This window comes from Watersipora subatra, chromosome 2 (assembly GCF_963576615.1).
Source record: "Watersipora subatra chromosome 2, tzWatSuba1.1, whole genome shotgun sequence".
Taxonomy (NCBI): Eukaryota; Metazoa; Bryozoa; class Gymnolaemata; order Cheilostomatida; family Watersiporidae; genus Watersipora; species Watersipora subatra.
In genome coordinates this window covers 39,671,718-39,693,349 of record NC_088709.1, presented here as the reverse complement: position 1 = coordinate 39,693,349, position 21,632 = coordinate 39,671,718, and the positions used below count along the sequence as shown (strand labels likewise).

The following is a 21,632-nucleotide window of genomic DNA, read 5'->3' as shown; positions in this document are numbered from 1 at the left end:
GAAGCGCCATCGCGGAAAATTATATTGCTACAATATTTTAGGCTGGTGCTTGACGCTCATTTACATACAGTTGAAGCTTGCAAACGTTCAACATGGCGCTTAATTTGGAAGATTACTTTAAAACCACTTTCGAAGATAAGCTGTTGGTGTAAGTTAATTTTGTAATATTACTGATAGTGCCTTGTTTTTAGATGGCGATGAACACAATAATGCCATTGAATGCATCAATCTTAGCGACAATTAAAAATAATTTGCAAACATGTCTTGGATAACAATCAGCTAACTGTTATATATAGCAAAATGCGAGTTAGAAGCGAAAAAACTCATTAGCTGCACAAAAATTGTGGTGGAATTGTTACATTTTGGAGAATCTACTGTTGCTGTAAAGTGCTTATTCATTTGAGTAAAAGTATATTAGACTATATGGTTTAGCTATGAAACTGAACTCTTCTAGCTTCAATTATTTTAAATAAATGTAAAAACAATCATACATTATCCTGTTGGGTGTAGTGTCTCGTTAAATAAACAATAAACAGCCCTGCTATTAGAATGTGTATCTTGAAAGTGCTGTCCTCAACCAAAGTGAGGTGTTTTATTACGCAAACCATAAGTTGCGATAATAAGTTATTTTCATTCGACTTATTCCTTATCAAACGTGGACACGTGAAATTAATTTAAAAATATTTGATGATGGAAGCACTGAAAAAAATCCACTTTTTGTTTTCGAATCAAACTTGTTTACAAAGCTTTGACAAAGACATTATGTGATTTACTATATTCCGTCACCACATGCATAGCCATGCCTTTGCAATATTTCTGAATATGTAGGAACAAGAGCCAAAAGCAATCAAAGCTAGCTGATCATAGCAATCAGCTTAAATAAACTTAAATCATATGCTTGCTACTGGACAACAATATATTCAAGGCTGAACTGGTTAAAAACGAGGTTTTAGATGCCTATGAAAGTTAAATTTGTATATTCTAAGGTACCCAGTGCTGTTTTGTAGCATTTGTTTCTACATACCTGGAATTTAAGTTGAGCCAAATTAGCACTACATATATACTTGATTCATTGTATGACAGCTGGCATTTGTATGCTTTCAAACGATTTCCAGTAAGATGCCAGAAAGAGAAGATGACCATCTTACGCCAGCCACAAGGTTATTGGAGAAGCGGAGAGAGATGCAGGAAGTAGAACAAGCTCTGGCTGCCCAGAAAGAAGTAATTATAATACTAGCTTGTGTTCTTATTTTGTAAAACCTCAACAGTAGTAGTTGGTCTAAACTGGTTGGCAATGACCTGTTGTTCATAGTAGTAGTAGTAATAATGATGCATACAAAGGCTGGTTGGGAATCAAGGTTCTGGCACAGTTTAGTCCTGGCACGAAAAAGTTCAAATAATTCAAGTCATGATTTATTTTTGCAAAATTTACATGTTTTAGAATTTTTTTCTTTGCAAAAAACCAGTGTCTTGACAAACAATTTTTAATGTGTAACAATTTTGTTAACACTCTTTTGTAATGAATTACCAAGTGTGATGGAGACCATTGACTGCATGTTTAGTACAATGTTACAGAAGGACCTTTGAAGTTAGTAACTTATTTAGTAAACCTCGAAGCAGGATTGAACTATGGAAAAATTCATTAGATCAAAAAAATCGATGTAATTAAAAATTCAATTTTTTTCAACTCTTATACAGCTCTGTGTAAGCACTGAGTTGAGGAGAGTTTTGGTTAGTATTATTATCATTATTATTTCACTAGTTCATACTCTGGTTGAGTTCCATAGTTCAGTAGTAGACATTGAATTGACTGGAAATGGTAACACTCAAATGTGTTTATTCTCAATCTATAACATTGGTAATAATACTCAACTGACTCTGTACATTATTTTTATTTAAAATTCATGTTTATTGATTATAAATATATAAATACGTAGCTTTATTGAATACTTTTATAGTTACTTGAAGGAATGCAGTTATATGCATAAAGCTTCAAATAGCACAGATAGAGATCAAATATATTACATATTTTATTTGCACTGCCCTATTCATATGTAGAGCTGTATTCGTATGTAGAGCCCTATTCGTATGTAGAGCCCTATTCGTATGTAGAGCCCTATTCGTATGTAGAGCCCTATTCGTATGTAGAGCCCTATTCGTATGTAGAGCACATTCTTACATGTGTTACCATGTCGGGTGTAAGTGACCGAAAGGCCATGCTGAGTACCTCATTGAAAATAACAATACAATATCATATTTACTCACATTTAGTTTCAGACAATAATTTTCGCATACAAAAGTGCTGATGCTTGTGGTTAATGACTGCCATATAAGCCTATCATATCATTGCTGCTGTTACAGACAATTTAATTGGACAGGCTTTATTTAATTATGTCAGGACAAGTTTTACTGAGCAATTCAACAATTTCATTATGCGATGGTAATTATTCTCTTTCAGGAGTTCCAAATGAAAATGGAGAGCCTCCAGCAGAGGAGAGAGGAGCTGGAAAGGAAGGAATATTCCCTCAAAGAACATCTCCTCAAATTTGATCATTTTTTGAAGGTATATTTTCCATTCCCAGCACAGCAATACAATTGGTGTCAGCATGGCAATATGTACTGGAGTCAGCGCAACAGAACCAGCTGCAATAGACATGTTAGCGTGACCTGCTACAACAGGTCACGCTAGCAGTATGTACTCGTTTTAGCACTACTGTTTGCATGGTGTCAGCGTAAGAATACCTTTGGGGCAGCCACCTCTAGTGGGATTATAAATTTATAAGTATAGCAGCTTGCTAGGACTGTTTTCAGTGTTACCAGTTAATTACTAGTCTATTGTTCAGCTGTGAAACATTTTCAACAGGTTCTATGATTGGCCTATTGAGAAATGTGCATCCCCCTTCCTTCTGGCCAGTTGGTTTAATGTCAATCGATGAAAGTAGTGCTGACACTCTCCTTAAATCCTTGCTGAGTGACAAACAAGTTTTATTTATTCTTAGATTATGAATACCGTAAGTCCTCATGCTCAAGCCGCGCGGCTTACGCTCACAAACAGACGACTCACGAAGGAAAAAATAATCCTCCAACAAGCCGTCGGTGGTATCTAGCCGCCCTTACCAACAAGCCGTATATGCCCACAGACCGCGGCTAACGACTGAGGTTTTGTTGTCCTTGACCCCTTCGGGATCAAGAGTGTTGAGACAGGTTTCGCTATACCCCCGTTCTCTTGAATAAGAAAAACTGTTTTGCACTCAGTTTGGTCCATAGTTTCTGCTTCGATGTCAGCAGGTATTAACACGCTCACAACCACTTGTCTCTCACTCGTGTGTCACGAATTTATCTTGACTTATAGCGATAAATTCTTCTTTAGTCTAAAGTATTCCATAAACATGACCTTGAAAATAACCGAGTAGGTCGCTAAAAACCCCGTAAATAAAAGTGTATCATGAATGCGATTCTATGGTTATAGCGCTGGAGCTGAGCAGAAACCGCATTTATCGAGAAGCCGCCTTGATAGTCTAGGAGCAGAGTAACTCAATTGTGAGTTGTTATTATTTTTTTCAACTTATGCAATATGATGCGTGCAAAAGATTCTTCAGTATTTATATATTGCCTGTTTAAACGTTGCACTCTGTAACCTCGTTGCTTATATACTTTCATGTTTAAATTACATCTCATCAAATGGCGGAGGCGTAATAAACAAGTCGATCATTGTTGCCATTGTGACAAGGAATTTCACAGACTGCGATTGGATGATTGGAACAAAACGTCATAATCCGCCAGAATGCTTAGTAATAGCGGCCAAACTAGTAGCATGAGTTGCGTACACTGCGTGCCTGAGCTACTAACCTCAAGTGATTTAGTAGTTTTATCACCTCAACAGATAAAAACGGTAACTGAACGCGCTGACCATTATAGGTTCAACCATTTGGAACCATTTACAACTATTGCTAGGTAAACAGAACTAATTAATTTCATGATCAAACCGAAGACATGGTTCGTTCACCGCGATAGCCATTAATTCATTGTCATTGAATATTAAGAACGATGTCCATATGAATATGATGATTCAATTACTATTGACTGATACTAAGTTCAAAGCAACTAACAGATCATATCACAGACCAGATTTTACATGTGATGTGGTTAAATATTCCATTGTATCTTGCTGTTTTGTTCGTTTGAATTTGATGAGCATGATGATCTATCAATCAAGGCCAATCTACATGATTTGAGCTGAAGACCTAACATTTTTGTTTGGGGGGCCACAGAACATTTTTGTGTCAACAAGTAGAAGATGAGTTTTATGGTAGCTTAATATTTCTAGCATATTTGTGACCTAGTCATTATTAATCCAGTCTCCTACTAATTATGCTGCCTGATCCCACAAATCATGGCTGGAGTAAAGACGATTAAGAATTCTGTGCAGTGGTTTCCTGATGGATACAGAGCGATTCCCAGGCAGTTTGTCCATTGAACTAGTTGCTCATGCAAAAAAGAGTAGATGTGAAAGCCGATGATAATGCAAAACTGCATCTTTAGTTTGCACAAGTCTATGTGTCTGTGTAGACTGCAGCAATGAAATGAACGACGAGGTTGAAGATGGTAATCATATGGACAGTGATGATGAGCTTTAAGATTTTATTGAATGGTTTTATTGAATACTTTGCAAAATGCTTTCTAGAATCGATTGAGAGTTTTCGATGTATCATGATAAACAGACTGTGTACCTTGGTAAGCATGCTATATAATATAATTATCATACAATGTATCAAAATACACATACAAAGTCCTATGTTATTAATTAATCATCCATAAAGTTAGTTGTCATCGAACATACTGCACCAATATTGTTTTAGCACACTACTCGTACAATAAATCTAAAACTAAGCAAGAGATTTCATATATGTCAGTTAAATAAAAAAGAAATAACATGTACATACGAAAAGCACTAAGAGAAGCATAATAAATACTTTATGCTTGTCACGTGTTGCTCAGCAATATAATAATTTCATTTAAAATATTAAACATTAAATTCGTTAGTCTGCGTCACAACCAGTGTGTTTATGAGGTATACAGCATAGCCTGTCAATCAGTAGTTGTACAGGTCCCATTGCAAAGAGTATGAAGAGGTTCCTGGCAGACCAGTGGATAAGATGATGATGAGAAATGTCTGTCATATTGAGTCCTTGGCGGCTGACTACAAAGTAAAAAATCACATCCATTACATACAATGAGTTCAAAATACAAAATTATCATAAAGACATATAAGAGCTTACATTTATGGTGCAATATTTATCTATCATAACCTATCAGAAAAAGACGATCTATCAAAGCATGTAGGTATAAATTTAAAACTTAAAAATAGGAAGAGGTACAGGACTGATTTTCATGTGTAGTCAATGTGCATAGCCCTACATGAAAGGAATAGATGTACACCCTTCAGCTCTTGCCACAACAATATTTAATTAACTCATACATCGCATACTTCTGTAAGGTAATAAAATTTTGATATGTGAGCACTATAATAATAAAATATAACTCAATAGATTAAAATACAATGAAATATGTATTAATATATAGTGTCACACAACATAATGCGACACATAAATCCTATAAAACAATTTACTGCAACGCAGTTCAATACAACATAATACAGTTATTGTAATATAATACACCAGAATATAATGTAATAATACAGTATAAGATCTGCATGACACTATATAAAATTTTAAAACTAACCAAAATATCAGTTACATAATAATCATACAGCTGCATGAAGGTCATCAAAAGGCAACATCAGTTTGTAATGTGGCTGCAGAATGAACTCCAGTGTGATCTTATTCAACATTTCAGTATTTAAACTTTGATAGTTTTCAGTGAGAAAGTTGGTAGAGACAGGCAGTCGAGAAGTTACAACGCTGTGTCTCACACAACAAGTCATTAAACTTACTGGTTGTTCAGGATGTGCCCTCTTCAAGTTTCTTCTATGGGTGAACTTAATGTAACAATTTTGATGCGCTTGAAGCACATCACCTCTGTCCATCAAATCTCTGAGTGCTCTATAAAACATTTCAGTTGTAGAGCCCACCTTTTTTTGGCTATGCCAAATACAAACTAGGGTCAGGGCTGGAGATGTGGCGAGTTATGGTTGGTGTCAATAACATAATATAATATCAAATCTGATTCATATAATAATTCACTGGGATCTAGTAGGCAGATCACACAACAAGAAAGGAGTAAAAAATTAATAGCTTATTATTGAGTTGAATCTGAGCGTTTCCTCATGTTAGGTTTTCAGCTCAAATCATGTAAGGTAGATTGGCCTTGATTGACAGATCATCATGATCCTCAAATTCAAACGAATAAAACAACAAGATACAATGGAATATTTAACCACACCACATGTAAAATATGGTCCGTGATGACATTTGTTAGCTGCTTAGAATTTATTGTCAGTCAATAGTGATTTAATCATCATATTAATATGCACATCGTTCTTGATATTCAATAACAATGAATTAATGGCTATCGCGGTGAACGAACGAGGTCTTTGTTTGATAATGAAATTAATTAGTTCTGCTTACCTAGCAATAGTTGAAAATGGTTCCAAAACGTTGAACTTATAGTGGTCAACACGTTCGGGTACCGTTTTTATCTGTTGAGATGATAGAATTACTAAATCACTTGAGGTTAGTAGCATGGGCACACAATGTACGCAGCACATTGTACTAGTTTGAGCCGCCATTTCTAAGGAATCCGGCGGATTATGACGTTTTGTTCCAATCATCCAATCGCAGTCTGTGAAATTCCTTGTCACAATGGCAACAATGATCGACTTGTTTATTACGCCTCCGCCATTTGATGAGATCTAATTTAAACATGAAAGTATATAAGCAACGAGGTTACAGAGTGCAACGTTCAAACAGGCAATATATAAATACTGAAGAATCTTTTGCACGCATTATATTGCATAAGTTGAGAAAAATAATAGAAATTATTTTTATGACAGATAGGGTTGTCCTGCTCTCTGACTATGAGCCCCACGTAAGTTTTAAAAGAATGGCCTTAAGTCGTGGTCTATGACCTTGAACCAGAAACCGAGCCCAACGGCAAGCCGCACGGCTTGAGCATGAGGACTTACGGTAGACCTACTACAGCATATCACTGTGGACTTTATTAATTTGCAGCACTTTTTATTATAAGCTGATCTCTTGTTGTTTTATCCGTAACCCATGTGGTAGTTAGTACATGTTTTTGCAAGCATTGCAATTTTGGCGATTCAACATTTAACAAAGTTTAAAGCCGTGAGGCTAGATGCAGTGTATGTATTCTGGGTGCTTGTGTCCCAGGAAAATGATGCCAAACGGACGAGAGCTATGAAGAAAGCAAGCGAAGAGAATGATTTGAAAAAGGTGAAAGAGAGAGAAATTTACAGGTATGTTTTTTGACCTGTTTACCCTCGGTAGAATTCATATGTATAACTCAGTCGAGAATTGCAGTGTTTAACACATAAGTAAGTCAGGCAACCATTGACAGTGCCATTGTACTCCCCAAGTCTGTAGAATTTTCATCTACATGTACAACTACTTGTCATCAATCTATAAATTTCTCTTGGAGTGTTTGACTTGCCAAGCAAAAATAATATATCTCTGAAAGGCTACTGACTCGAGTCATTTACTGCTCAAGGCTTAGTGTCAAGGTTACAGCTAGCATGAGAACCTAGGTGGTTGCGTTGTTTGATGTTTTGTATTGTAATAATCTATATATATATATATAGATATATATATATATATATCTAAGTGCTTGTTTGTTGATCTGTTGTATGTCCAGTTATATCAATAAATTGTGCACACTTGCATTGCTTGTTAGCGTTAAGGACGAGAAACCACTTTGCACTGGAATTGAATTTGGAGATATCAGTTTTGCATACAGTCACGCTTACTATTACGCTTGAAGGCTACCTCGCTATACTATGGAATAACTGTAGACATACTTATTACACCTGCCAATCTTTAATGGCACACGGGACTTCCAGTGTATTACCGTAGAAGAGAAATAAGTGCCCAGACTTCCCCAAAGTGCTATTGATATATATATAAATATATATATTTATATATATATGCATGTATATTTATATATATATATTTTTATATATATATTTATATATATTTATATATATATATATATATATATTTTGCATAAACCTAATTAAACTTATAGCGCATACAGAAATAAAAAATCACCTTCATTTAAAAGTTAGAATGGTAAATGTCTTATATGTTGGTTATAAATAAATTTCCTGAGTAAAAGCTTTTTTTATTACTCCTGCAGTGCCGCATTTAGCTTGTGCTCTAGTAAAAAGGTTAGCTGACAGCCCATGTAAATGCAGGCCATTGCTAGCGGATAACCATAAAATATTGAGGTTTAATAATACTTTTTGTGTTATTTTGAGTTAATAGTGTATTTACCATTATTTACAAATCAAGCAGAAGCAGCAATAATGTTATAAAATGTGAGTCGGAAATAGCTAGTCTTAGATAATTATTCTCTAGTAAAAATATAAACTGATGACCTATATTGATGACTTGTTTTGTTGATTTGTATTGATGACCTATATTGTGGTATTTTACTAACACTGTTCTTTTTCTGCTAATACTCTGGTAGTCTAGTGTACTGTGAGAGATCATCATGTGTGCCCATAACGCACAGAGTAACAGTGTAGCTCTAAAACATGGAAGGTGAATGATTGGGGCAGGTGGTAGCACAACGGATGGTGAAGCTTATTATTACATGTTCAAATCTCAGTAGAAACACTCTGTGCGGTTTTGCAGTAACAAGTGGTCGTAGATTTAATTTGTGATTTATTTACATCATAAATATGCTCATAGCACAAGTATAAGACACAAGCATAGCTACTCCTGTTTGTAGTCGAGCATCGCTTTATATATGCGCTTCATTGCGAAGCTCCGCCCATTTGGTTCCGTGGCTGGTTGATGTGAAGTTGATGCACGTTTTTGTGTGAAGCGAGTCTGTGTGACTGAAGCTGTTAAAATCTAGTTTTTAGCAAATCTCACTCCATAAGGTAAGAAGAGTGGCTGCCGTTATCTCATAGCTCCTTACAATAGTAACAGCAACACTGATAGATTTCAAGTTTTCTGTATATAATTTATGCAAAGCGAAACATTGTACGTAAACTATATGCAGCATTTTTTTAATATAGCAGTGTACATATGTTGTTAAACATAATGTGTCATGGCGTGGACAGAGTTTGCAACTATTATTATATTGGTTGGTACAGCCAATATCTGTGCGACAGAAGTTACCTCAACAGTAACAATTCACTTGAGGCCTGTTTAAACATGTCAGCTACATTTGCGCAAGCGACCCACACCTTGAAAATCCAAGGTTTGAAATGAAGTACATGTATATTCAAATCAAGTTATACCATACAAATTTGCGGTTACTCGCAAACACTGTTAGTATGCAATAGAATTATCAATCTCAAAGTGTGAATGTAATATTAATTTGATAACATTCTAGATAATTATACTCTCTAGCAACAATGACCACTGATTGATTAGTTATGTTATACCAAATGTGAAATGGAAATATGAGTTCCATTTGAGAGAAATAGTGAGGAATAGTTATAGTGAATCTGGTGAGAAATAGTGAGGCCTTCAGTAGTTGCTGTGGTTTGTCGTCTCAAGCGTCGGCAGCAGTCTCATCTGATTTAGATTGAAGGACGAGTCAGATGCATACCTTGTGGCCCGGGAGGACGTGAGAGCAAAACTTGATAAGTTAGTCGTATATCAAAAGTACTTAGAAAAGGTGATAGAGTCAGCCGAGGAATTCCATGAAATCCGTGAGATTCTGTCTCGCCATGACACCCTCACCTCCACCTATCAAGTAAGTTAGATTTGCGACTATTTGTACTTTCTGATTTTTTGGGACGACAAATGAATAGTAACTGTGATACCGTTGACATGAGGCTTCACTATAACTGGTTGTGTTAACATGCCTAATGCAGCAGGTTATATTAACATGCCTAAGTCAGCAGGTTATGTTAACATATCTATTACAGCAGTTCGTGTTAACATGGCTACTGCAACAGATCTTGTTAACATGGCTACTGCAACAGATCTTCTTAACATGGCTATTGCAACAGATCTTGTTAATATGGCTACTGCAACATATCTTGTTAACATAGCTACTGCAGCAGATCTTGTTAACACATGTCAACAGCAGTTTGTGAACAAAAGTAGAGACATTGGAGTCATATATATGATAGCTCGCTGTCTAATGCTCACTCTTCTTGCAATATTAGATGTTATGACAGTTGAATGATTTGCTGAAGACCTCTGTGTTGGTGTTATTATTCTAGAACATTCAGTCTCTTTGGTAACGCTATGCTTATGCTTGTTTGATTTACTGTTTATCTTGCTCCCTGTCGCCTTGATACAGACAGCTCTGCCATAGAAATATCATTCACTCTTTGTTCACTTTAATGTTAACAGTACGGGAAAGCATTCCTGGTTATGACGTCAATTATGGTGACCTTACAATATCCTTCATCTGTTGATATTTGTTTTCCTGATCTACAAAACCGAACAAACAAAACTCACTCACAACTCTGTGATGGTGAGTGACTCTGTGATGGTGAGTGACTCTGTGATGGTAAGTGACTCTGTGATGGTAAGTGACTCTGTGATGGTGAGTGACTCTGTGATGGTAAGTGACTCTGTGATGGTGAGTGACTCTGTGATGGTGAGTGACTCTGTGATGGTGAGTGACTCTGTGATGGTGAGTGACTCTGTGATGGTAAGTGACTCTGTGATGGTGAGTGACTCTGTGATGGTAAGTGACTCTGTGATGGTGAGTGACTCTGTGATGGTGAGTGACTCTGTGATGGTGAGTGACTCTGTGATGGTGAGTGACTCTGTGGTGGTAAGTGACTCTGTGATGGTGAGTGACTCTGTGATGGTAAGTGACTCTGTGATGGTAAGTGACTCTGTGATGGTAAGTGACTCTGTGATGGTAAGTGACTCTGTGATGGTGAGTGACTCTGTGATGGTGAGTGACTCTGTGATGGTGAGTGACTCTGTGATGGTGAGTGACTCTGTGGTGGTAAGTGACTCTGTGATGGTGAGTGACTCTGTGATGGTAAGTGACTCTGTGATGGTAAGTGACTCTGTGATGGTAAGTGAATCTGTGGTGGTAAGTGACTCTGTGATGGTGAGTGACTCTGTGATGGTAAGTGACTCTGTGATGGTAAGTGACTCTGTGATGGTAAGTGACTCTGTGATGGTAAGTGACTCTGTGATGGTAAGTGACATCAAGGAAGACCTGGACTCTGTTATAAAGATATAGCTAAGAGGAATTTTAAAGTGGAAGCAGATAAGTACAAACTCATAGCAGACGACTGTTTGTAATCGAGCTGATTGGAGATCTGCTATCATATATAAGCTATAACTATAGACAGTCTTGGTCACCTCGGCTGACTGCAAGAGAAAGAGAGACAAACCAAGATTTATTCTAGATAACTATAAAGTACCTTAGTGGCAGCGGAAACTATAAAGTACCTTAGCGACAGTGGAAACTATAAAGTACCTTAGCGACAGTGGAAACTATAAAGTACCTTAGCGACAGTGGAAACTATAAAGTACCTTAGCGACAGTGGAAACTATAAAGTACCTTAGCGACAGTGGAAACTATAAAGTACCTTAGCGACAGTGGAAACTATAAAGTACCTTAGCGACAGTGGAAACTATAAAGTACCTTAGCGACAGTGGAAACTATAAAGTACCTTAGCGACAGTGGAAACTATAAAGTACCTTAGCGACAGTGGAAACTATAAAGTACCTTAGCGACAGTGGAAACTATAAAGTACCTTAGCGACAGTGGAAACTATAAAGTACCTTAGCGACAGTGGAAACTATAACGTACCTTAGCGACAGTGGAAACTATAAAGTACCTTAGCGACAGTGGAAACTATAAAGTACCTTAGCGACAGTGGAAACTATAAAGTTCCTTAGCGACAGTGGAAACTATAAAGTACCTTAGCGACAGTGGAAACTATAAAGTACCTTAGCGACAGTGGAAACTATAAAGTACCTTAGCGACAGTGGAAACTATAACGTACCTTAGCGACAGTGGAAACTATAAAGTACCTTAGCGACAGTGGAAACTATAAAGTACCTTAGCGACAGTGGAAACTATAAAGTACCTTAGCGACAGTGGAAACTATAAAGTACCTTAGCGACAGTGGAAACTATAAAGTACCTTAGCGACAGTGGAAACTATAAAGTACCTTAGCGACAGTGGAAACTATAAAGTACCTTAGCGACAGTGGAAACTATAAAGTACCTTAGCGACAGTGGAAACTATAAAGTACCTTAGCGACAGTGGAAACTATAAAGTACCTTAGCGACAGTGGAAACTATAAAGTACCTTAGCGACAGTGGAAACTATAAAGTACCTTAGCGACAGTGGAAACTATAAAGTACCTTAGCGACAGTGGAAACTATAAAGTACCTTAGCGACAGTGGAAACTATAAAGTACCTTAGCGACAGTGGAAACTATAAAGTACCTTAGCGACAGTGGAAACTATAAAGTACCTTAGCGACAGTGGAAACTATAAAGTACCTTAGCGACAGTGGAAACTATAAAGTACCTTAGCGACAGTGGAAACTATAAAGTACCTTAGCGACAGTGGAAACTATAAAGTACCTTAGCGACAGTGGAAACTATAAAGTACCTTAGCGACAGTGGAAACTATAAAGTACCTTAGCGACAGTGGAAACTATAAAGTACCTTAGCGACAGTGGAAACTATAAAGTACCTTAGCGACAGTGGAAACTATAAAGTACCTTAGCGACAGTGGAAACTATAAAGTACCTTAGCGACAGTGGAAACTATAAAGTACCTTAGCGACAGTGGAAACTATAAAGTACCTTAGCGACAGTGGAAACTATAAAGTACCTTAGCGACAGTGGAAACTATAAAGTACCTTAGCGACAGTGGAAACTATAAAGTACCTTAGCGACAGTGGAAACTATAAAGTACCTTAGCGACAGTGGAAACTATAAAGTACCTTAGCGACAGTGGAAACTATAAAGTACCTTAGCGACAGTGGAAACTATAAAGTACCTTAGCGACAGTGGAAACTATAAAGTACCTTAGCGACAGTGGAAACTATAAAGTACCTTAGCGACAGTGGAAACTATAAAGTACCTTAGCGACAGCGGAAACTATAAAGTACCTTAGCGACAGCGGAAACTATAAAGTACCTTAGCGACAGCGGAAACTATAAAGTACCTTAGCGACAGCGGAAACTATAAAGTACCTTAGCGACAGCGGAAACTATAAAGTACCTTAGCGACAGCGGAAACTATAAAGTACCTTAGCGACAGCGGAAACTATAAAGTACCTTAGCGACAGCGGAAACTATAAAGTACCTTAGCGACAGCGGAAACTATAAAGTACCTTAGCGACAGCGGAAACTATAAAGTACCTTAGCGACAGCGGAAACTATAAAGTACCTTAGCGACAGCGGAAACTATAAAGTACCTTAGCGACAGCGGAAACTATAAAGTACCTTAGCGACAGTGGAAACTATAAAGTACCTTAGCGACAGTGGAAACTATAAAGTACCTTAGCGACAGTGGAAACTATAAAGTACCTTAGCGACAGTGGAAACTATAAAGTACCTTAGCGACAGTGGAAACTATAAAGTACCTTAGCGACAGTGGAAACTATAAAGTACCTTAGCGACAGTGGAAACTATAAAGTACCTTAGCGACAGTGGAAACTATAAAGTACCTTAGCGACAGTGGAAACTATAAAGTACCTTAGCGACAGTGGAAACTATAAAGTACCTTAGCGACAGTGGAAACTATAAAGTACCTTAGCGACAGTGGAAACTATAAAGTACCTTAGCGACAGTGGAAACTATAAAGTACCTTAGCGACAGTGGAAACTATAAAGTACCTTAGCGACAGTGGAAACTATAAAGTACCTTAGCGACAGTGGAAACTATAAAGTACCTTAGCGACAGTGGAAACTATAAAGTACCTTAGCGACAGTGGAAACTATAAAGTACCTTAGCGACAGTGGAAACTATAAAGTACCTTAGCGACAGTGGAAACTATAAAGTACCTTAGCGACAGTGGAAACTATAAAGTACCTTAGCGACAGTGGAAACTATAAAGTACCTTAGCGACAGTGGAAACTATAAAGTACCTTAGCGACAGTGGAAACTATAAAGTACCTTAGCGACAGTGGAAACTATAAAGTACCTTAGCGACAGTGGAAACTATAAAGTACCTTAGCGACAGTGGAAACTATAAAGTACCTTAGCGACAGTGGAAACTATAAAGTACCTTAGCGACAGTGGAAACTATAAAGTACCTTAGCGACAGTGGAAACTATAAAGTACCTTAGCGACAGTGGAAACTATAAAGTACCTTAGCGACAGTGGAAACTATAAAGTACCTTAGCGACAGTGGAAACTATAAAGTACCTTAGCGACAGTGGAAACTATAAAGTACCTTAGCGACAGTGGAAACTATAAAGTACCTTAGCGACAGTGGAAACTATAAAGTACCTTAGCGACAGTGGAAACTATAAAGTACCTTAGCGACAGTGGAAACTATAAAGTACCTTAGCGACAGTGGAAACTATAAAGTACCTTAGCGACAGTGGAAACTATAAAGTACCTTAGCGACAGTGGAAACTATAAAGTACCTTAGCGACAGTGGAAACTATAAAGTACCTTAGCGACAGTGGAAACTATAAAGTACCTTAGCGACAGTGGAAACTATAAAGTACCTTAGCGACAGTGGAAACTATAAAGTACCTTAGCGACAGTGGAAACTATAAAGTACCTTAGCGACAGTGGAAACTATAAAGTACCTTAGCGACAGTGGAAACTATAAAGTACCTTAGCGACAGTGGAAACTATAAAGTACCTTAGCGACAGTGGAAACTATAAAGTACCTTAGCGACAGTGGAAACTATAAAGTACCTTAGCGACAGTGGAAACTATAAAGTACCTTAGCGACAGTGGAAACTATAAAGTACCTTAGCGACAGTGGAAACTATAAAGTACCTTAGCGACAGTGGAAACTATAAAGTACCTTAGCGACAGTGGAAACTATAAAGTACCTTAGCGACAGTGGAAACTATAAAGTACCTTAGCGACAGTGGAAACTATAAAGTACCTTAGCGACAGTGGAAACTATAAAGTACCTTAGCGACAGTGGAAACTATAAAGTACCTTAGCGACAGTGGAAACTGTAAAGTACCTTAGCGACAGTGGAAACTGTGGTTGGCTAACGATAAAATTATTGTTGTTGATCAACTTCAAACCTTGAATTTTTAAGGACCTCCTCGACCGTGATCACTTAAATCAAGAAAAAGTAGAGAAAGAGAAGTCCCGGCTCTCCAAATACACTGAAGATAAAAACAATGAGATCTTAGGCTACAACAACCAGGTGTGTAACCATCTTACTCATACGTATTCTGTACACCTGTTAAGTTTAGCAATTGTTTCTCTAGGTTAGATGTATCGAATTTACTAGCTGAAACTTGATAAAAAAAGTTGAGAATGTGTCACCAGGATTACAGTCAGCGCTGCAAATCGACTAGTTTTTATGTCAGCTGTTCATAATTACAGTCTCACAAGATGGTCGGGTATTCATGGTAGTTGTCATCTCTTGGCTCAATTATCAAACTTGGCAATAATCCAGACCAAGTAATTATCAAACAATAGCAGCTAATGTATCATCAATTTAGTAAAGATTTGATATCGGTAAGTCAGCGTACTACCATTTTCAAACCGATGTTAAATAGATTTACTGTAATTTAAAGTCATGTTCTCTTGGAGTAACATTTCACTATTTGGTCTGTTTGTGCCCTAGAATAGGTCATTCATCATCATTACTATGTAGCCAACTGTCTACTCTAGTGATTTTCATTATTTTTTGAGCCATGGCACATTTTTTATGTTTATAAAGTCCTGAGGCATACCACTGAACAAAATAGCACTCTGATTTAGTAATGCATATACATAGTAAATAAGTTTTTTAATGTACAGTATTTATACACTTACTCAGTATAAAACCTAGGACTTTTTGATGAGTGCAACATACCTAGATATTCCTGCAGGTTTGGTGAAAAGACACACAAATCTCTTGGCCACCTTCTAAAGCTTCAGAATAATTGTATCTTTCTTAGAAAAAAATGGCTTTGCATGAGCATCGAACCTGTAATATTACACTTAGTAGAATGATGCTTTAACCAACTATGTTAATCAGCCACCTTTTTTCCCCAAAAAGTATTTGTGCAAATACTTTTTCTCTTTAACCCAAAAAAGCTAACTGACTGACCACAGCCAATGATAACAACGAAGAAGTTTGAAAAAGAGGCCTTTTATTGTTAACTAGTACCCTGGCAACTAGTACCCTGGCAGTTATGAGAGATCATCAGATGTAGTAGCTATGTGTACAATTATTCTTCACTTTGGCAAGGTGGTTGAGTAGCGCAGTTGGTGCTGGAAAATGAAACTTTTGAGATCAAGTCTTGTGTGAAGCAATCTTTTTGTTCTTAACACGGCTCTTATTATAGTAAAATATTCCCACGGTACGCATGATAGTTTCTCACAGCAGTCTAGTGTGCTGTGTCACTCTGGTTGTATATCACTGGTTTACTTAACTAATTGAATGGTGACTATAGATTAGTAATATGTCCCCTTTTATAATCAAAGTTTTTGCACATAAAAAATAGGTAATGGGAAATAATTTGCTTTTAAAAAATTAAAAAAAGATATGCAAAAGGTAATATCTATATATATATTTCTCAAAGTATGTCCGTATGTCTGTCTGCATTCCGACTATTAGCTATTGTTAGAATAACTGTAGCTGGGTAATACAGCAATGCTGATGCAACTAGCTTACTGAAATTACTAGCTTAGAATTAGTAAGCTTACTAGCTTACTTGGTTTACAAACTTATTTTTAACACCTGGGCAACGCCGGGAGGCACAGCTAGTTAATTAATAAAAGTGCACATTTAGCGTGTGCAGTCATGAAAAGACTATACACTATGTAGTAAGAGCTAAGGGTATGATAAGAACGGCTTAGCCTTGTGGTTACACACGCTTGTTAGTAGGCTTGTGATTTGAATGTCGTGAGTTTAAATCCAGTCAGAGGGTGATTCTTCATTGCTAATACTTTACTGCTGTAACTAGACAGACAAACATTAAGATTTATATATACAGAATAGATGTTAAAAATTTGATTTTCACTTATCATTATTGTATTATTGTTTGTTCCCTTTTTCTATTTATTTCCTTTATTATAGATATTTTTATGCTTGTATCTTACAGCTGTCAGGGCTACAGACGAGATTCGATAAAGCACAGAGCAAAGCTGCCTTCTGGGAGTCGAAATGGACTCACATAAAAAACACAGCAGCTTCAAAGACCCTCGAGCTGGGGAAAATTAAGATGTAGGTGAACATGTCTTTATGCAGTTGTGTAGGAAATAAACTTGACCCTTTTGATGAAAACTGAAATTCACATTTACAATATTGCTACTCATTGTGAATTTAGTCAATAGTCATAAATTATATATTAAATTAGACAGTATTTTGTCCTGATTTCAAATGTAAACCAAACAACTGTAAAACTATGTTTCTTAATGATTATATAGGCTAAATTCTGCAAATTTCATTTCTCAATAATTGAGGATAACAATCTGTGCAAAAATGATCACACCACATACATTTTTAGTTGCATATTTCAAGTTGTATAGTTTGTACAATTTTCTGAACAGCGTTATGCGGCCCTGAAAAGGTTCATTGGTATGGTATGACCTTAAACTCTTGCTTACTATTTGGTTGGCCAACCATTGTTTTTGAGAACAGGTTGGCACCTTCTGGGCGTGCAACAAGTATTTTAAGCTCTTCTGCGGTGATTAAGTTCGGTAGAATGCTGCTTTCTGAGCCTTCATTGTAGCCAAGCATCCAGCGTGTCTGCGTATGCTGCTCTTTTATACATGTAGTTCAACCATGATAGAGAATTTGGTTACTGGCAAACACGATAACGTAAAGTTACGCTGAACTCGCTGACTGTTTGAACTATAGTGCTGCCAGTGACCTCTGAAGGTTTTATTTTCTTATTCTCAACCTGAACCATTTGAAGTATTAGATTATTGCGATGTTGGCAGACCTTGACTAGCTGTGCAGGTGGCTGTGCCAATAGCAATGCTGTTGGTCAACTTTTTTTGTGTAGCATTCTGAATACAGTCATATCTTAACATACGAGTGTCCTAACATAGTAGAAAGTTGAGATACGAGGAAAATTCTGAATAAATTTTTGCCTTGAGATATGAGACAAATTGAGATGCAAGCATACGAGACAGTTGTCAATGTGACAACTAGGTAGGTATTTTTTACTTTGTGAGCGTAGGAGGTGAATTAAAGGGCAATTACAGCACATTTTTATATTATAATATCCTGTTTAAAGGTGTTTTTTTCAGACAGTGTGAACGGATTAGGTAATTTGTATTTAGTTACTTTCTATAGGAAAATTTGATTTGAGATACAAGGGAATTGACACGAAGCTCCTACAAGAACACATTTAGTTTGTGTGTCTCGGTATTTTGTACATGCAAAATGGCATATTTTTTGCCAGTTTTCTTCTCTTTCTAATAAATATTAAGCTGAATTAATACCTTTCTTGTTAATGAGATTATTCACCTTGTGATTTACAACTCCATAGACATGCATACAAAAATAATTTTTAGTCTGGCTACCAAAGAAAGAGCCTACAAAAGGATGTCCATAACTGGTAAAGGTGGGAAAGGAAAACCCTTTGTGGAATTCAAACTTCCTGAGGATTTCTTTTCATTTTACTGCTTTGTAGCATAAGTTGTCAGAATCGTCAGTCATGAGGTTTCACAATTTCTCTGTATATCTGGCAGGGCAACACATAATCTCTACCTGCTGGTGATGAACAGGCAGCGGGGAGGAGTTGGTGAGACAGTAGAGGAGACCGCTGACCAGTTAGACAAGGTGAGGATGAGTCATATATGCACCTATTACATAGGCAGAGGTGGAGCAATGCTTTTGCAGCATTGTTAAAGATTTACTTGCAACAAAATTCACATTACAGTTATTTGGTATCAAAAAATTCACTATGTCTTACTCTGCTGTGTTGTATGTTCAAAATATGTGGAAATGTGATTACAAGCCCTTAAAAGCTAACAAACGAACAGTTAATCGCCGCCATTACGAGGCTGTCATAGTTTGGAATCTCTTTTCAAAACAGCTCAAATGGAACGTAGTTGTACAAGATGGCTTCTGTTTAAATTTTCACGCAGCCTCAAATATTTTCACAAATATACTTCACGCATTTAATAAAACCATGTCTATTGTTCTTACGCATCTATTTTATCGTCATTGTAATGCTGTCACTTTCAGCACTGTTATCCTGTAACCTACCATAAAAATTCGTTTATATTTTCAATCTTAGCTCAAAGGAGTACATATCATTGTTTGATGAACATGACGAGCCTGTTGGTCACCTGTGATAATCGAAAAGTGTTGCAGAAATTATTTGCGAAGTATTGGGTCACATGATCAGATTATGAATAGACGATTAGACCAAGTCGAAACGAAACTGTAAAGTAGCGAGCATCTATATTTGATACGGGGTCTTCAGTAAAACCTGAAGTGTTGGTCATGAACTAGTGCTACAAGAAGTTTTATATTGAGCCTTTCATTGGCCTTTCAATTCGCATGAGAACATCACTTGACAAGACAATAACCAAATTTCATGACTACGTCAGAGAAATAAACTTATTCTAATCTGCAGCGGCTGTTCGTTTTTGAGCTTTTAAGAGGTTGTAATCACATTTCCACATATTTTGCACCTACAACACAGCAGAGTGAGACATGGTGAATCTTTTGATACCAAATAACTGTAATGTGAATTTTGTTGCAAGTCAACCTTTAAACTCTTCATGATTACAATGTCAAGTATCTCTGTTGTTTAACTACCTCTATGAATTTAATCGATTGATATTGAGTATCTCTATTGCTTAACTACATCTAGCTATTTAATATTGAGTATTTCTATTGTTTATCAACACATTGCAATTTAATATTTAGTTTGTTTGGTTGAGAAATAAATGCTCAACATTTAATTACGATGACAAAACATTAGCTGAGATTATCTCAGCATGCTGTAGCTTTTTAATGGAAACATTGTTAATTTGTACTCCGCATTGTTTACATTTTTACTGCTGCCACTAAATCTTAAGTTACCCTCTTCATTTGGCTATGCTGCCTGATCTATGGCAGCGCTAAGCCTTTGTACCCAATGGTTTTTCTAAAGTTAAACATGCAGTTCTTTTTATATGCATTTGAGTGTACAATAGCAAAGTGGCTGCGCATTTGTTATAATATTGGTTATCTTGATAAGGAATTATCATTCCTTAAATGATTATTTCACGAAATTTTGTGTATGTTGTCAGATCCAAGTGTTCATCCAGGATTTGAACAAGATAACAGAGGAGATAAAGAGGTCTGATGTTGCAACAACTAGCCTGGCAGCTACCTCAAGCCACTAGCTATTCATGAGATGATAACCGTGCCTTTTTAGTTGTCTGAAACAACTAAATTAAATCTATTTATTTATACAGAGTACATTTAATTGCTCAAAAATGTAAATGTTATGTAATATAAATGTTATTATTATAACTTGTTTTGAAACTATTATTAAATAAATTAATATAGTGTAAATGGTCAACATTACTACCTACCAGGAGTGATCATTCCTTTACTGCACTCCTTATTGAGTGCAGTCTATACGAAAGGCTCGGAAAAACTGGCAACTTTAACATGGGTTTTAAATACAAGTTTATTTAGCCTTTTGACTTACAGGTCGCTGGTAACTTACAGGTCGCTGGTAACTTCAGGTCGCTAGTGACTGACAGGTCGCTGGTAACTTCAGGTCACTGCTGACTTATTTAAACATATACCAACATTCTGTAACGTCTGCATTGGACCATATAACCATATACCAACATACTGTAACATGTCTACATTGGACCATATAAACGTATACCAACATTCTGTAACATGTCTACATTGGACCATCTAAACATATACCAACATGCTGTAACATGTCTACATTGGACCATATAAACATATACCAGCATACTGTAACATGTCTACATTGGACCATATAAACATATACCAACATACTGCAACATGTCTACATTGGACCATATAAACATATAGCAGCATACTGTAACATGTCTACATTGGACCATATAAACATATACCAGCATACTGTAACATGTCTACATTGGACCATATAAACATATACCAACATACTGTAACATGTCTGCGTCGGATCATTTAAACATATACCAACATTCTGTAATATCTGCATTGGACCATATAAACATATAGCAGCATACCGTAACATGTCTGCATCGGATCATTTAAACATGTACCAACATACTGTAACATGTCTACATTGGACCATATAAATATATACCAACATACTGTAACATGTCTACATTGGACCCCCCAAACTCAAACATACACCGACGTAGTGTACG

The 21,632-nt window shown here is 36.7% G+C and overlaps 1 protein-coding gene and 1 long non-coding RNA gene across 2 annotated transcripts; one reads left to right on the top strand and one right to left on the bottom strand.

The window, feature by feature from the left end:
* Window positions 1–21,590, top strand: LOC137386743 (coiled-coil domain-containing protein 42 homolog). The gene is made up of 9 exons (XM_068072867.1): window positions 1–148; window positions 1,116–1,221; window positions 2,459–2,563; window positions 7,353–7,438; window positions 9,738–9,909; window positions 15,385–15,495; window positions 17,387–17,508; window positions 18,984–19,074; window positions 20,538–21,590. Exons 1-9 carry the CDS (start codon window positions 93–95, stop codon window positions 20,631–20,633), a joined length of 945 nt encoding a protein of 314 aa, XP_067928968.1. The 5' UTR covers window positions 1–92; the 3' UTR covers window positions 20,634–21,590.
* On the bottom strand, window positions 4,438–6,964 carry LOC137388657 (uncharacterized). Its single transcript, XR_010977985.1, has 3 exons — window positions 6,588–6,964; window positions 5,954–6,062; window positions 4,438–5,200 (listed from the first exon to the last, which is right to left on the bottom strand). It is a non-coding gene; the product is annotated as an uncharacterized lncRNA (long non-coding RNA).
* Window positions 21,591–21,632: the final 42 nt, after the last annotated feature.

Excerpts from the sequence above, each read along its gene's own strand:
- LOC137386743 (XM_068072867.1), top strand. The coding sequence starts at position 93 with ATGGCGCTTAATTTGGAAGATTACTTTAAAACCACTTTCGAAGATAAG. Across the intron at positions 2,564-7,352 it reads AATTTGATCATTTTTTGAAG|GAAAATGATGCCAAACGGAC; the intron begins GTATATTTTCCA and ends CTTGTGTCCCAG. Across the intron at positions 19,075-20,537 it reads CCGCTGACCAGTTAGACAAG|ATCCAAGTGTTCATCCAGGA; the intron begins GTGAGGATGAGT and ends GTATGTTGTCAG.